At 45.2% G+C, this 16351-nt stretch overlaps 2 protein-coding genes across 5 annotated transcripts; one reads left to right on the top strand and one right to left on the bottom strand.

The window, feature by feature from the left end:
• The first annotated feature begins 373 nt into the window (after nucleotides 1-373).
• LOC119267009 lies at nucleotides 374-8037 on the top strand. Of its 4 annotated transcripts, none has more exons than XM_037548301.1 (7): nucleotides 374-473; nucleotides 3119-3464; nucleotides 3561-3650; nucleotides 3733-3906; nucleotides 4767-4883; nucleotides 4974-6828; nucleotides 7740-8037. In XM_037548301.1, the coding sequence occupies exons 2-6, from the start codon at nucleotides 3145-3147 to the stop codon at nucleotides 6790-6792; spliced, it is 2520 nt and encodes an 839-aa protein (XP_037404198.1). In that variant the 5' UTR covers nucleotides 374-473; nucleotides 3119-3144; the 3' UTR covers nucleotides 6793-6828; nucleotides 7740-8037. The 4 variants fall into 4 exon arrangements, with proteins under 4 accessions (XP_037404198.1, XP_037404200.1, XP_037404201.1 ...); XM_037548303.1 differs by lacking the exon at nucleotides 374-473 and adding an exon at nucleotides 725-900; XM_037548304.1 differs by lacking the exon at nucleotides 374-473 and adding an exon at nucleotides 725-931.
• A 4946-nt stretch (nucleotides 8038-12983) lies between these two features.
• LOC119267008 lies at nucleotides 12984-15900 on the bottom strand. Its single transcript, XM_037548300.1, has 2 exons — nucleotides 15424-15900; nucleotides 12984-13438 (listed from the first exon to the last, which is right to left on the bottom strand). Exons 1-2 carry the CDS (start codon nucleotides 15799-15801, stop codon nucleotides 13430-13432), a joined length of 387 nt encoding a protein of 128 aa, XP_037404197.1. The 5' UTR covers nucleotides 15802-15900; the 3' UTR covers nucleotides 12984-13429.
• Between the last annotated feature and the right edge of the window lie 451 nt (nucleotides 15901-16351).

Raw genomic sequence — 16351 nt, 5'->3', positions numbered from 1 at the left:
AGAATCCTGACGTTGCGCAGGGCGCGTGGACGCCTTGCCAGCGTATATGTTTTTGTGTTTCGTACATGCTGCTTGCATTTGTTTTCCATGTTGTGACATTATCATGAGTTTTCTCAAGACGCGGAGGGGAATGTTGCAAACCAAACGGCAGGGGTTTTGCGTTGGAAAAAGTGGAACAAAAAAATAATAACAGCAGTTTTGGCAAGGAGAACCTCGGTTACCTCCGATACACAAACCCGAGGCCTTGGGCTGCGCCGCGCGGAGCAACAACAATTGTAGAAAAGCCCAGCCCAGCCCGCCGTTTTCCCATCCACGCCCTCCCCTCAAATCCACCTCCTTTGCGCAAACCACCTCACGAAATATCCAAACTACCCCCGAGCCCTAATCCCCTCCCCCGCGAGGTCGTCCGTCCCTGCCCCCCTCGCGGCGGCGGCCACCGAATCCGCGCCCGCGCCGCCGCTCCCCGGCCCGAGGTCAAAGCTCTCTCCCTCGCCCCGAGTTCGGTTCACGCTCCGCCCGCTTGCCCGCCGCGCGCCGGCGGTCTCTAGTCTTCCTCTGTTGCTTTTTTTGGGACTGGCTCCCACCCTGGATCCGGCCGCTGTTTTTCGGTGTGATTTGCGCAAGTTCCAGGGGATTCTTGCGCAAAAAATGAATTTTTGTTTTCCAAGTTCCTACTTTCCTCCTTCGCTGTCGCTGTTGCTGTTGCGTATTATCTTCGCGGCCCTGCTGCGATTAGGATTTAGGAACGAGGGCCTCCGGCGGCGGAGGGGGGAAGTTGGTGGCGGGGGGAGGCGCTCTTCTCTTCTGGCCCAACCAAGGCTCTGTTCTTCGCACCTGTTGACGACGAGCCCCTCCTGCCGCCGTTCTCCTGCCCCACGACCTCCTGCAAAGTTGAATTCTGTAAAAAAGGACTGGCTTGTCTGTTACTCGCGTAATCTTTCTATTGTTTGCAGTTCATCTGTTTCTGTTCATGATGGAGTAGTTCATTCTTTGCTCGGTGTTGGTCCAGAAATGAGGGCTGAGGTCGAATTTGTATCCGCACCTAGTTTTGACAGAGGTTTGGACATCGGAGCACCGGATATCGGGTCTGTATTGGTCTTGCTTCGATGTATCGGATGTCGGATATGTATGTAGTTATATACTATGAGGGGAAAATGTCTGTCCTGTTTTAGTTAGTCTTATTACCTGTACCATGCCTTTTTGGTCCAAATTGAACGTACAGTGCTTTAGAGGCATGGCAAATATATGATTCTAAGTTTACTGTCTGCATTGCCAAAGAAATTAATCAAGACTCACAAATCTGTATGGTAACATAACAGAGGGCATTATATATATGCTTATTTTCAGAAATTATGCATAATCTTAATCGTTTGATGAAGTTATGCATAATCTCTCTTCCTTGGTTGCTTTTCTGGTGTTCCCACCATGGATGGATCCAGCCGCTGTTTGTCGGTGTGTTTTGTGCAAGTTCCAGGGGATTCTTGCACAAAAATGATTTTTTTTTCTTGTCGAAGTTCCTACCTCGCTGTTGCTGTTGTTGTGTGGTATTATCGTTGCGGTCCTGCTTCGATTAGGATTTAAGAACGAGGACCTTTGGCTTGGAGGGGAAATTGGTGGTGGAGAGAGACACTTTTCTCTTCTAGCCCAACCAAGGTTCTGTTCTTAGCACTAGTTGACAACGAGCCCCTCCCCTATCCCCGTTTTCTATTCCACGACCTTCCATGAGGTTGAATTTTGTAAAAAGGGAATGATTTTAATACAGCCCATGTCTATTTTGAAGGAATACCTGATGTGTTGACTGGCTTGCCTGTTACTCGCGTTATCTTTTCTTTTGTTTGCAGTTCATCCGATCATCTTGGTTCTGTTCATGATGGACTAGTCATCCTTTGTCTGGTATTGATCCAGAAATGAGAGCTGACGTTGAATTTGTATCCACACGTAGTTTTAACTGAGGTTCGGAGTACTGGATATCGGGTCCATATTTGTCTCGCTTGGATGTATCGGATGTTGGATATGTATGTAGTTATATCGGAGGGGACAATGTCTGTCTCGTTTTAGTTAGTCTTACTCATACCATGCCTTTTTGGTACTGTACAATTTAAACGCACGGTGCTTGAGCATGGCAAATATATGATTCCAAGTTTACTGTCTGGTTGATTGTGAAATAACTTATTAAAGACTCACAAAGTCCTTATGGTAACATAACAGAGGCCATTATACGTATGCTTATTTCCAAAAGTTATGCATAAACTTGATAATTTGATGAAGTTGTAAATGCTAATTTCATTTTAAAAATCCATCGTTGAAGGGGGAAAGTTCCTTCCCTTAATTTTATATTTGTTAGGTAGAAGTGAGGCACCCTGCGGAGGCTGCGCCTCGAACGCGGGTGGGTGGGCTCACGGGTGTGTGCTCTAACCAACCGGCCATTGCTCGGTTCTTGAATTTTATTTTCAACTCTTCTTTAAGAAGAAGAAAAGGCATTTATGTATTAGTCTATATTGGTGGACATACTAGGTCAAATACTGGCCATGTTGGTCGATATGTGTGAAAACGATATTTATGAAATGAAATGCTATATCTGTACTGGTAAGCCAGTGATGCTGATATATCAGTTGTGTCGGCATATATGTAGAATCTTGATTTTAGTTGCATCACATAAGCTGGTGGCTAAGGCCTCACAGGAGCAATCTAGAGGCAAGGTATCGAATCCCAACAGCGCTGAGTAAAATCAGAATTTCCCCCTGAGAGAATGTTTTCCACATCGAGCACGGGAAAAAATAGGTGCCGTTCCCAATGGTTATAAAAATAAGATAGAATCACCCTAGGTAAAAAAAATCATCATAGATCAGCGATGGTATACTTGATTGGAAGGTTGATGCTTTGGAGTCAAAAGATTGAATGACGTGGCCCAGCCAGAGCTTTCCTAATAAATTATAGGGAGGAATATCGAAAGTAAATGGTTCGGTCTGTCGTTTGTGCGTGATTCTGTCTACCTGTCATACGAATGATCAATTGTGTAAAATCTCATGTTAAACTGGAGCTGTATTCTAGAGTTCATATTCTTACTTTGTGTAATGTTTTCCATCACTATAATGTAATTTATTTTTCTAAAATGCAGTGGCATCGCGGAACAGCTAAGGAAGCATGACAGAGGGTGGTTTTGTGGTAGCCATTTGCCAACATGGTGGGGAGTTCACTTCTGGTCCCAATGGGAATTTGATCTACAAAGGAGGAGAAGCGCATGCTGTTGACGTCTCTCAGGAGATGTCCCTTGACAGCTTCAAGGATGAGGTGTCCAAGGTGTTCCATGTTGATGTCACCGATATGTCGTTCAAGTACTTCCTTCCGAACAATAACAGGACGCTCATCACAATCTCATGTGATAGAGATTTGCAACGGATGGTTGATTTTACTGCTAGTGCTGCCCAAGCAGATGTTTTTGTGATAAGTAGAGTGGAGAACAGGTATGCGTTGTTCTACCTTTTTGTAGTTCATGTAGAAGAGCCAATATCAAACATCTCCTGATGTGATGGATATTTTTTCTTATACTGGGTAACTAGGAGTGTCGTAACGTACACTGGAGCTTCCACTGTTAAAGCTGGATCTAATGCACATGGCGACAAAAGGAAAAGGACAGCTTCCAAAAACAAGTAGGTGGTACTGTGCCGGTTTAGATTTTCTAATGTTACTACTCTTCCATGTTACAGCCAATGATCTCTTTGTCTTCTCCAGGGCATCCAAAAGTAATAAGAAGACCGCCAGTGCTACTGGTGTTGCAGTTCAAGCTGATACCAATGATCTTAATCAACCTACCAATGATCTCAATCAACCTACCAATGATCTCAATCAACCTACCAGTGATATAAATCAACCAAGAGCTTTGGTGACCTTGAATGATTACAACGAGTATGCAACCAGTCTTCTATAGTTGATTCATCTTTGCATGTCTACTGTGCCCTGATTTCTTCCTATTGTGAGATGTATCTTGGTCACATATTATTGTACACCAGATTTAAAGCCCCTATTTTATTATTCAATAGTAGCCTTCTCTGCAAATTAAATTCATGCCAACTTCAGGAGGAGCAGTTTGTTTCGATGTTGTGGTTAGGCAGTTAGCATATAAAGTTGTCTGCCTACCTTATTTTCTGGAGTTTTTAGCTGCCATTACTGCCATCCATTTTCATTTATTCATGCTTGGCGAAATGTCTAGAATTTAAATCTTGCCATTGCATTGGTTTATAGCATCATTTATGTTAGGAAATAGATCTTGCCATTGCCTTGGTTTATAGCATCATTCATGGACTGCATAATATGCTTACATATAGGCATCTTCACTACACTTCGTTACTGCCCCTTTGTTTTTTTGTTATGGTTACTTTATATGCATCTTCCTTACTTTGTTATACCCTTTATTACATTGTAGGCATCTGCACTACTTTGTTAGTTAGGACAACTGCTGATGTATACCTACTACCACCCGTTGTTGAAGCTGTTTCTCTTGCATAGTTTTCATATCATGCTCTCTGTATTTCACATTGTGATCTGAATGGTTTCGTGCCCTGACTGCATGCCTTTTGTGATCGTTTTTCATTCTGAATATTTTGTAGTTGCTGCTACTTTAGTTCTCTCTTACAGTCTCATGATAACATGTATGGTTTTCATTGTTTGTACTGTCATGACCTGTAAATTGTAAATGTCACTCATTCTACTTTGTGATACGATATTGTCCAAAACTTATGATTTCTATTTTCCTTGGATGAAACTAGGGATTTTCCACTGGAATTTGGCCATGATGTTGCCTTTCCCACCACAGCTGGAGCTGTTTCCTCTGCTCCAGACGATCTGAATCATGACAAGCTTGCTCTCGTTGATACCACACAAAGGTAGTTATCTGCTCACTTTATTATGTCTTTTGTACTCCACAGAGTTCGTAAAAAGGATAAGTTTCACAGATGCCAGCATGGCTTTTGCAGGGAACCTACTGGTTTTTTTGATGATGCAGTCAATGCATATGATGGTTCTGATATCATAATAGATCCTCCACAGGAGCTTACCAATAATCCTGCTTTGTTTTGGGAGGACATTATCAAAGGTGTTGGCCAAGAATTTGATAATGTGAAGGATTTCCGAGCTCAGTTGTGCAAGTACTCCATCGGCAAAGGATTTGTGTACCGATTTATTAAGAATGAAACCACCCGTGTCACTGTAAAGTGTGTTGCGGATGGCTGCACCTGGCGATTGCATGCATCCGAGTCATCTCGTAACAAGAAATTTGTTATCAAGAAAATGACTGATGAGCATACATGTGGAGGAGAAGGCGGAGAGGGTCAGCGGCGAGCAACAAGACAGTGGCTGACTACCATCATTAAGCAGAAACTGCGTGAGAACTCATTGCTCAAACCAAAGGATCTTGTGAAGGAAATACATGAGGAGTATGGGGTTATGCTGACCTATTCACAGGTTTGGCGAGGTAGAGAAGTGGCTCAGAAGGAGATGTTTCATGTTCAGAGGGAGGCATCCGGCCATTTGCCCTGGTATGGGGAGAGGCTTATGCAGACTAACCCAGGGAGTATACTTGACTTGTCTGAGTTCTCTGAAAACAGACGTTTCATTTTTGCATTCCATGCTTCTTTGGAAGGCTTTGCAAGTGGGTGCAGGCCCCTCCTTTTTCTTGACAAGGTTCCGCTCAAAGCGACAAATGAGTATAAGTTGCTGGTTGCTGCTGCAGTTGATGCAGATGATGGTGTCTTTCCAGTTGCATTTAATGTGGTTGAAGATGATAATTACGAGAACTGGGTTTGGTTCTTGATGAAGCTGAGGATTGCTCTCCAGTATCATAACTACCCATTGAATGCTATGACATTCTTGTCCAATGGACAAAAGGGTCTGGATGCTGCTGTCGCACATGCTTTTGAAGGTAGCCACCATGCCTTCTGTTTGCATCATATCATGGAGGAATTCAAAGGAGAACTGAAGAAGGGACCATGGTCGCAACAGATAAGAGATGCGATGGTCGAGGATTTTACTCGTGCAGCCCAAGCATGCAGCATTGATGATTTTAATGCATCAATTGAGAGCATAAGGAATATATCCACTGAAGCTGCCGACTGGATCATTGCGAGTAAGCCAGAGCATTGGTCAGATGCCATCTTCAGAGGCTGTCGGTATGACCATTTCTCATCGAACATTGTTGATGCGTTTAATAACTGGATACCTACAAAGAAGGAGGGGTCCATGGTGCTGATGGTGGACTCTCTGAGGACAAAAATAATGGAGACAATAGAAGCGAGGCGTGAAGCCTGCAAGTCATGGGAAGGGCCTCTAACACCTTCCATTGATTACAAAGCAAAGGATGAGATAACCAAGGCTGGCAAGCTGACCGTGCTATGCTCTTCTGAGACCGTGTTTGAAGTGCGGGGCAGCGGTATTTTTGTTGTTAATCTTGCAAACTGCGAATGCACGTGCCGGAGGTGGCAACTTTCTGGCCTCCCCTGCATGCATGTTATTGCTGTGTGTAACAGGATTGGGCGGTCTTTCTACGAATACTGCTCAAAGTTTTTCACAACAGATAGCTACCGTCAGACATACTCAGGAACAATCTACCCAATTCCCGACATGGACACCCTTGATTTTAGCGCTGCGGCAATGGTCCCGCCTCCCAGGCCACGGACATCAGATAAACCTAGAAGGAAGCGGTTTAACCCCAACAAGCCAACCACTCTTATACGGCTCTGTAGCAGGTGCAAGCAAGTAGGCCACAACAAGGCCACCTGTGAAGCTGCTTTTCTGTAGACAGAGCATTTTCTTTATCTGCAGCATGTATATCAGGTATATCTTTGTCTTTGCCCTACATTTTCTCCAATAAGAATATAAGATAACCTCTTTCCTTGATCAATCACAAGCTAGGAATATGTAATGTTCAAACTCACCATTCTTGCTGGATAAGTGGCATCTTAATTAGTAAACGGAATTTCTCAAGGATGTTTTGACTACTGTATAGAAAACAAACTTTACATCGACTGAAACATCTATGCCTAGTATTATTCATTTCCATGAACAAGAAAATTAATTGGAGATCTACTTTTGGTTGCCTTCCATCTATGCCTAGTATTATTGCCTTCCATGAACAAGAAAATTAATGAGAGGAGGTCTACTTTTGGTTGCTGAATTGTTGTCTAGGTTTAGTTTCCACCCTGACTCTAATGCCGTTTAACTTGCACCTAGCACCATTTCATCCTAGATGGCTTCCTCTCCTCTCCCCTCCGTGTCTTTGTTCCCTCCCATACCAACCCCAAATCGATATTTTGCTACTCTCCATAGTTCTCGCCCCTGTCAAGCTAGCCACCTACTTCAGTGGGTGTGGAATGGTGGTCGCTGGCCAGATCTGTGGCTACTGGCAACTGAGGTGATAGTCGCCTCGGGGGCAAAGGTGGAGGTCTTACTACTAGATTAAGTCTGTGACTCTTGGGTGCTAGGTTGAGTTCTTACTATCTGATACATTCTGTTGCTCTTGTGCACTAGGTTGAGTTCTTACTGTCCGATCCATTTTGTGCTAGCTGCTTTTCTTTCATACATTTGATTTGGTTTCCTCGAATTTGAAGTACTTGCTAGCAATAGTATCCCAGTCTGAACTAATCTTCCACTGGTAGCAGGGAGGGTGGTGATACCGATCGGTGGAATGAATTCTGACAGTTGCTGTTTGGCTAATCCAACATGTTGTGTTTTTTTTACCACTGCAGGTTCACCGAGAGGCGGCTGATGAAAGAGAGAGTTTCCTAGCAAAAACAGAAGGAAAGAAAGAGAATGCTTCCCGGCAAAGGAAGAAAGAAAGAAGTAGAGAGCTTATGGTGGTGCCTGTTGTATGTACAGTAGATGGAGAGAATCAGAGAATGGGGGATGGGTAATTAGAAGACATGCATGAATTGATACCGTTGTTGTTGTTTGTTTATATGAAGGCTGTAACTTGGAAAGGTTTCCTTGGTGGTTGTTGACTAGAGATGATGATGGTTAATAAATGTGCTAGTACATCTTTGGATAGTGTCAGCTCTACATCTTTGTGGTGGGGTCGTTGTGTTGGTGGTATGTCCGCGTACATGTGTGGACTCCTTTGTTTGGGGACGGAATGAGGGATTTCAGTCCGATCCTGCATATAAGGGCGGAGTAGGGGTCTGTGCTGGAGATGCCCTCACCTACAATGCGGCGAGCCAAGGGAAGGCGTAGCGCCGGGTTTGGTGTCGATGCCAACTAATGCATTGGGCGCTTGCCTTCTTTCCCCTCTCGCACTAGCTATGGAGGGCAACGTTGGGCCTAGTTTTCGTTCAGTACTAGTGACCGTGATTAGCGCCTAGCAAAGATGGCCTTAGTGGGTACCTTGCTATTAAATCATGGGTTGCCTTTATTTCCGTTCGAGGTGTGCGTTCGAGGCATAAAAAAAAATGCAGCTGTGCTTCTAAGAATTAAAAGAAAAGTAAAATGTACAATAGCGATGCATCGTAACAAGTACTGTGAATTTGCAAATCAGTTTTTTTCAATTTAATTCAAATAATGCCTTTTTTTTCTTCAGCAAATGACATCTTTCTTACTAATATTTTATTGCTAGATACCTCCGTATCTAGACAAATCTAAGACAAGTAATTCGGAACGGAGGGAGTAGAAGCTAAACGTCGAGGCAGCTTATTTTGAGAAGGGTGCGGCGGCTGCTGTTCTTCGAAACAGTCGTGGTGAGGCTATGGCGGGGGCTTCGTGGCTGCTAAACAGTCTTGAGTAGGGCAACGTTGGGCCTAGTTTTCGTTCAGTACTAGTGACCGTGATTAGCGCCTAGCAAAGATGGCCTTAGTGGGTACCTTGCTATTAAATCATGGGTTGCCTTTATTTCCGTTCGAGGTGTGCGTTCGAGGCATAAAAAAAAATGCAGCTGTGCTTCTAAGAATTAAAAGAAAAGTAAAATGTACAATAGCGATGCATCGTAACAAGTACTGTGAATTTGCAAATCAGTTTTTTTCAATTTAATTCAAATAATGCCTTTTTTTTCTTCAGCAAATGACATCTTTCTTACTAATATTTTATTGCTAGATACCTCCGTATCTAGACAAATCTAAGACAAGTAATTCGGAACGGAGGGAGTAGAAGCTAAACGTCGAGGCAGCTTATTTTGAGAAGGGTGCGGCGGCTGCTGTTCTTCGAAACAGTCGTGGTGAGGCTATGGCGGGGGCTTCGTGGCTGCTAAACAGTCTTGAGTAGGGTGACTTATTTCAGTGTTAGATACCTCCGTATCTAGACAAATCTAAGACAAGTAATTCGAAACGGAGGGAGTAGCTCGCAACATGGGCACAGTGCCACCAGGGTCTTTTCTCGCATGGCGCGGCAGTTGATGAGGAACAGAGCTGTCTTCTCCAGGACAGTGCTCAAGCAGAATGAGAGGAAAACCGCATGCCATGTGAGAACAATCACCAAATATAACCGCAGCCACTCCAGCCGATCCTCATCACCTTCTCCTCTCCATAGGCTGAAACTCGGAATCAGCCCCAGTTTGCCAGCAAGCGCCAGACCAAATGGGATGCCAAGTTTTTTTCATTTTTTGAGGGAAAAAACGGGATGGATGCCAAGTTCCACGGGCGCGCATGGCGGGAAACGGAAGGGGGATTTGGGTGGGCCTACTACAATCACTCGCAAGGCCCGCTACCCTTAACCGGACATGGGCCGAGTATACACCGCATCGAGCTGGCGGCACTCTCATCGTCTGTCTTCCCGTGAGCTGGGTACCGATCCCCTTCCGCGGAGAACGCCGGCCGGCTCGCCGGGATCCTTCCTTCCTCCGTCTTCGGTCTTCCCCTGCTCCTCTCCAAGAGAGCATCCTCTCCTCCACCCATGATCTCTCGCTGTGGTGCCACCGCGGGGCGTTGTAACGAGGAGATCGCCGGGGACCGGAGACGAGGAGGACGAGACGGCGGGAGGCGCCGGCATCCACTGCCTTACTCGGGTAAAGAGAAACTGTATTAGCACAGACATATTTTTAGCCCCATGCTGCTTAGCGAGGGGACAAAGTGCCGGCATCGACTGCCTAGCTACTTTGGATCTTTTTATATTAGTATACATATATTTGGTCACTTGCATATCGTGTTAGAGTACGTATTTCAATATTTGGGCACTTGCATATCGTGTTGCCAAATTAGTTCTGTACTACTCAGTACTCAGTCCTTTCTCTTTGGCCGCTTTATTTTACTCATGTTCTACAGAAGAAAATTACACGGGAGGTGGTGGGCAACTGGGCATACCCTGTCCATAGAGCCGGTGGTGTCTGCCAAATGTCAACAAGCATCATCACTCCCACCACCAGTGTTATGACGCTGCTAAAAGAAGGGCGTGAGAGGACCGGCCGGGGGCCTTTTGCCCACGGTCGGACAAGATGGAAGTGATTTCCTTCTTAATTCTTACTTGATTATATTGATACATTTTCTCTTCTTATATACTCTCTCCGTCTCAAAATTCTTGTCTTAAATTCGTCTAGATATGGATGTATCTAATACTAAAATGTGACTTGATACATCCGTATTAGATAAATTTAAGACAAGAATTTTGGGACGGAGAGAGTAGAAAGGTTTACTTGACTCCCCAGCAAGACTTACTTGACCCCTAAGCAAGCAGCAAGCGACCCTTATCTCTAATTAACCCTAAGACTAACGGGCTATACTGCCAGGCCAGGCCCATTACGTACTCTAACACTACACTCCACCTGGACACTCCAGGTGGACATGCAGCTTGTCCTCGAGCTGCAACCTAACCGACTTATAACCATGACTCGACGCAACACAAACCTGACACCTAAAAACAAGCCTTTTACATATCGGCTTGTTTTATTACTCTCAACCGGAAATGGACTAGGACACTTTATTTTGGACCCCTGAACATAAAGTGGACACCATCCACACGTCGGATATGCACGTGTGCAGCCACCTGGATCCCATGAACACCATCTGGACAAAAGAAGTGTATGTGTATGGCCACCTGGAAGTGGTCGCAAGAGCGACTAGCAGAGGCGCCCTCACGGCGGCCGGCGGTGGAACGCAGTGGTGCTACGCGGTGCGCTCCTGTCGGTGACACCATGCCTTCTCCCCGCCGGACGGCTGTTGGTCTGCACCGCATAGAGAGAGTGGAGGGCTTTCGATGGAGAATGACGAGGAGGGGTGCGCCCTCCCAACCGCTGATGTCGCTGCCCGTGGGGAAAACAACATGCCCGCCGTCCGTGGGGAAAACCGCATGCCCAAGATCCCGGACGTAGCGGATGAGATCAAGGTCCTTTGCGCAACGAAGCGCAATTTGAAGGAGTGGCAGCTGCAGACCACGCATCTCCCGCACACGCCGACGCGCTAGGAGGCCGCGCGCAGCAGCCTGCAGCCTCACTACCGCTGACACCTGGCGGGTAGCGATCCAAGCCTGAAGCCGTGATGGCGGGAACTTGATCTGCTGAATGGGGACGCCCTGGGACGGCAGCGACACTGATGGGAACGAGGTCGTCGCGGTCCCGTCGTAGGGCATCCCATACTGGTACGATATGACGGGCGTCGTGGTCGCAGCGGCGGGAGGGGGGGTAGCTGTTGTTGGTGTGGCGGCGGCGGAGGTGGCTGCTAGGGATGCGGCTGGGGCACATAGGGCCTGACGAGGAAGGCCCTGATGCCCGTCACGGCCTGCCGTAACTCCAGGATTGCGGCTGTCATCTGCTCCGGGGTAAGGACGAGGGCGGACGGCGTCGGGGCAGAGAGTGCAATCGCCCCTGAGGACGCCAGCACGCCCAATGCCGGCGCGCCTGCTGTGTGGGGCAGTAGCGCCGATGAAGACGCTGGTGGCGGCAGGTAGGTGTGCGGCGGCGGCGGGTGGAAAGAACTCGGTGGATGGCTGGACATGATCGAATCCGGGAAAGCTGATACCAGATTGTTATGACGCTGCTAGAAGGAGGGCGCGAGAGGGCCGACCGGGGGCCGGGCAAGATGGAAGGGATTTCCTTCTTAATTCTTATTTGATTAGATTGCTACATCTCCTCTCCTTATATAGAGAGGTTTACTTGACTCCTGAGTAAGGCTTATTTGACCCCTAAATAAGCGACCCTTATCTTTAATTAACCCTAAGACTAACGGGCTATACCATCAGTCCAGGCCCATTACGTACTCTAACAACCAGCAACCATGAAGCTTTGGATGTCTTATTACATGTCCAACGGGAACATATATATGGTACTGAAAGGTCTTTGTATTTTTTCCTTTTCTTCTCAAGTCAAACTTATTGGGTTGCTTACGTTGTCTATGCGAATAGTATTTGTATTGACGTCTCGTTCAATGTTCAGCAGTGTGCAATGGCGTGTTTCCCGTTCGATCATCGCCACCCAGTGCCTGAAACCTGAAAGGCACAGTCAACAATGCAGCCTTAAGTTCCGTTCTTACTGATGACACTACAAGGCTTGGGGTTGAGGGAGTTGCTTGCCTCAAAGGCTTTATGATTCACAAATCAAAATAGCCGACGACGAATGTTTTATAAAGTACTTCCTCCGTAAACTAATATAAGAGCATTTAGATCACTATTTTAGTTACCTAAATGCTCTTATATTAGTTTACAGAGGGAGTAGTAAAACTTTTCCCAAAATTCTAACACGACTGAACCCACTGCACGCTTTGCCTATTTCATGACAAGCTGTTAGTAGTTGGCCATTAGGTGCACCAAACATCTTGACCAAAGACAAGCGGGTAAGGTCAACTGGATTCGTCGTATACTATTAGAATTTTGCCGATTACGATTTGTGATAATAGCCAGACTCTTCCCAGTCCGCCCCCTTTGTCCTTGCTTTCTTTTTTCTCTGTTATTATCAAAAAGTTGAACTGATCCTTGTTTTGATCATGCCACTCGTCATGGCATGACCAAACTACACTGCCACAGTATGAGTTACCACACCGAGAGAGCAACACTATCATCAGTCTTGCTACACCACCTTCTTCTTTAACAAGAAAAATGTAAGACCTTGTTGTCTTAAGTTCTATTTTTGCTGATGATATTACATGACCTGGGACAAAAGGAAGCTGCTTGCTACCTACACCATACATAATACATAATACACAATACACAATGCACATAATACCCATCATTCACTTTAGCAGCTTAGATGTAAGGTTTCATGTAGCGTGACAAGAATTTGACGGAGAGAACGCCCTCCTGAGTTCAGTGCCCATGGTCCTAGAAGGACAAAACTCGAACATTTGCGTGCTCAGCGGCAATAGTTGGGGCGGCAGCTAATGACCTGGAAGTGAGAGTGTGCCAAACCTTGTCCATAACGTCCCATTTTTCCTGAAAGAACATATGTACCTTTGATTTCTTTTTCCAGCTACGTTTAGAGCATGTAGGATCCAAAATAAGGGCTTTCCCAGAAAATATCTGCCATGCTTCCTTAACCATCCTGCGAAACAGAACAGAAAAAACTTGTTATGTTTATTCGAACAAATAGCGTGCTGAAGATAAGAAATGAGCATGACTGTTTGCATGTATCATTTAGCTCAAAGCCTGCAAACTAGCACACCTCATTCGTTTTGTTTTTACTATCTTATCTTCATCAAAGACAAACGGTGTTTTTACTGTCAAACTGTTATGGAAGAAAATCCTGTGAACACATGTGGACAAATAGATTCAAGTTTTGCTATTTAGCAATGGACCTAAGAAAAACAATTTTACAAAACTGAAGTCATGTTAAGATCCACACCAGACATAGAGTATATGGAAGTTGGAACTGTTTTTGCTTGACTTCAGATCAAACCCAAGTTTGTTAAGAGCCAGACTAGAGAATATGATAGTTAAACTGTCAGTTTAGACCGGCTTCACATTGGTCCCAAAAATCATGTTAGATCCTGTAGGAACAGCTTTGTCTGACTTCGATCCATCTTCTTTAAATAGTGTTTGTCGAAATTATAAGTTGTTCTATTGACAACTTGTTTCCAAAAGGTATCAGGAATACCGTTCTCATTGATGTCCTCTCATTGAACATTGACTTGGCCATCTCAACAACTACTGGCTTAATTACGTCTTGTGACACCATTCTATTGATCACTGCATGATTCTGTCAACTTTCTCTGATTTTCACTCGGCACAAACCATTTTCCTTCGAGAAACCGCATAAGATCATTGTGCATTTTGCATCACTTCAGATAAACTTAGAAACTCTATTAAAATCCGACAAGATTCATGGCTAAATGTTGTGTTTTATGTTGGCACATATTTGCACCAAATCACTCGAATTTAGTGGCCTTGCTTATGTATAGACTCAATGATGTCAATATTGTCTACACCAAGTTTGTATAAAGCATATATATTCTGTGATAAACCACATAAGAATTTTTTCCAGCAAATTCAGAATTAATAAAAGTAGAAGTTTTGAATCAAAAGCAGGAAATTTACCAAACACGAGGAAAACCAAAACAAAAGAAAAACATAAGGAACTGTGAAGTGTGAACTCTCTAAAAAGGTATAATTTAGAGAACTGCAGAAGATCAAATCTAAATGTTCTTTTATGCATGGTTTATTTTGACCTGAAAATGACACTTTGACAAAAAAGTTGTGTTGGTTTGGCACCACGGACAAGGCACAAAGCGGCAAGGGAACTAATCATGATCACCTAATGCTACCCTTCTTATGTTGATCACCTCCTTAGCAAGGTACTTTCTTCGTCCCATAATATAAGAGCGTTTTTTACACTACTGTAGTGTCAAAACAATTTTATATTATGAGACAGAGGGAGCTGAAGCGTGCCCTCTGCTTGTTATTCAGTATCTAAATGCGATTTGACAGGATAATTGATATCCTCTAGGTTGGCTATCATAGTTCTCGCTGATTGCTGTCTAGACTAGTTGACGGTTGAGTTTGTCACTTGTATACATATACACGTGAGGATATACTTGTTTCCTTTATCTTTTTATAAAAACTAAACACAAGAAGCCAAATATCCAACCTAGAGATGCATTTATCTATTTGGGGGTGTCCGGTCGCGTGGACAAAAATTACATGTTGTCCAACGGAATCTCCGGCTCAGTTGTCCACATATATATTTCACCGAACGGGTTGTCGATGTTGAAAGCAACCGGCCGGGGTGATATGCTGCTGCTTAGGTTGGCCGGCGGGCACGCTTGGTGATCAGTTGTTGCCGCCCAGGCATCTGGACAGTTGTATGAGAAGACAAGTACGACGGGAGACAAGCATAAAAACCCTCTGTGCTGATGGTGAGCCAAGACTAAAAAATATGTATAGGTGCAAGTAAACATTTTTCTTTTCAATAAACGACTTGATATTGCTGTGAAAAGTATAAAGTTCCGTTTATGAAAATAATTTAAACTAGTAGTATACATATATTATATATATAAGTATAATAAGGTGAAGGAATGGACGGACACTTGCCTTGCCTTCCCGGAACAGGAAGAAGGCGTAGAATCCTCCTCCGACGGCGGCGGCGGCCATGGCCCAAACGAGGATCTGCACGGGCAGCGGCATGATAGCCGCGACTTTATAGCTCAGAACGGCCGTGAGCATGGTGGTGAGGACCCAGACGGCCACCTTGAGCCTGCGTCTCGCCGGCGAGCCGGGCGCGGCGCTCTCGAACCTCCTGTGGCAGTAGAAGAGCAGTACGAGGTCGAGGTAGGAGAAGGCGACGAAGCCGACCGCGGCCGGGTCGCCCTTGGACCTGTGGATCGCCATGGCCGAGTTGACGGTGAGGAAGGCGATGCCGAGCCAGGAGACGGCGCCGACGGGGCCGTGGCGCAGCTCCTCGGCCGGCATCTTTGCTGCGTCGGTAGCGGTCGTCACGCGCGTCAGTAGCGGTGGTAGGCACAGCGCAATGAGCGACGATTCTTCCTTCGCTCGCCAATGTCCATCTCCAGTGTGCGTATGTATATACCAATACTAAATGGCTCGCTGGTGTTGCGTGGATGGTGACGGAAAGGGACGGCGACTTGGGAAAACTTTGGGCCGAGCTGAACCATTTGAAACTCACGCGTTGACAGGATCGATGACATGGAGGCTGCTGCTATTACGTGGAAGCAACCGTTCCTACTCCCCTGGCCGCATTACGTTACATGAGATTAATATAAGGCTAGTCATAGTGAGAGTAATTTAGCCAGTAACATAACCCACTTAAAGAAAATTTTACTTATGTGGCAAAGAGTTAGACTAGTCACAATGGGAGTAACTTGACTAGTAACATCACACATTTCAATACAAGATTGCTTATATGGCAGCTAATTAATGAGGAGAGAGGGTTTGTGGTAACTTATGTAGTTACTGTAACATCACATATTTCAAGACATAATGAGTCTATAGCCTAATAAAT

The sequence above is a fragment of the Triticum dicoccoides genome, chromosome 3A (genome assembly GCF_002162155.2).
Source record: "Triticum dicoccoides isolate Atlit2015 ecotype Zavitan chromosome 3A, WEW_v2.0, whole genome shotgun sequence".
NCBI classification, from domain to species: domain Eukaryota; kingdom Viridiplantae; phylum Streptophyta; class Magnoliopsida; order Poales; family Poaceae; genus Triticum; species Triticum dicoccoides.
The sequence above is the reverse complement of the archived record's forward strand: the minus strand, read 5'-3'. Positions and strand labels throughout refer to the sequence as shown.

Bases quoted from the DNA above. Each gene is read 5' to 3' on its own strand.
- LOC119267009 (XM_037548301.1), top strand. From the start codon at position 3,145: ATGACAGAGGGTGGTTTTGTGGTAGCCATTTGCCAACATGGTGGGGAG. The intron at 3,651-3,732 runs GTAGGTGGTACT...TGTCTTCTCCAG, and splicing joins AGGACAGCTTCCAAAAACAA to GGCATCCAAAAGTAATAAGA. The intron at 4,884-4,973 runs GTAGTTATCTGC...TGGCTTTTGCAG, and splicing joins CTCGTTGATACCACACAAAG to GGAACCTACTGGTTTTTTTG.
- LOC119267008 (XM_037548300.1), bottom strand. From the start codon at position 15,801: ATGCCGGCCGAGGAGCTGCGCCACGGCCCCGTCGGCGCCGTCTCCTGG.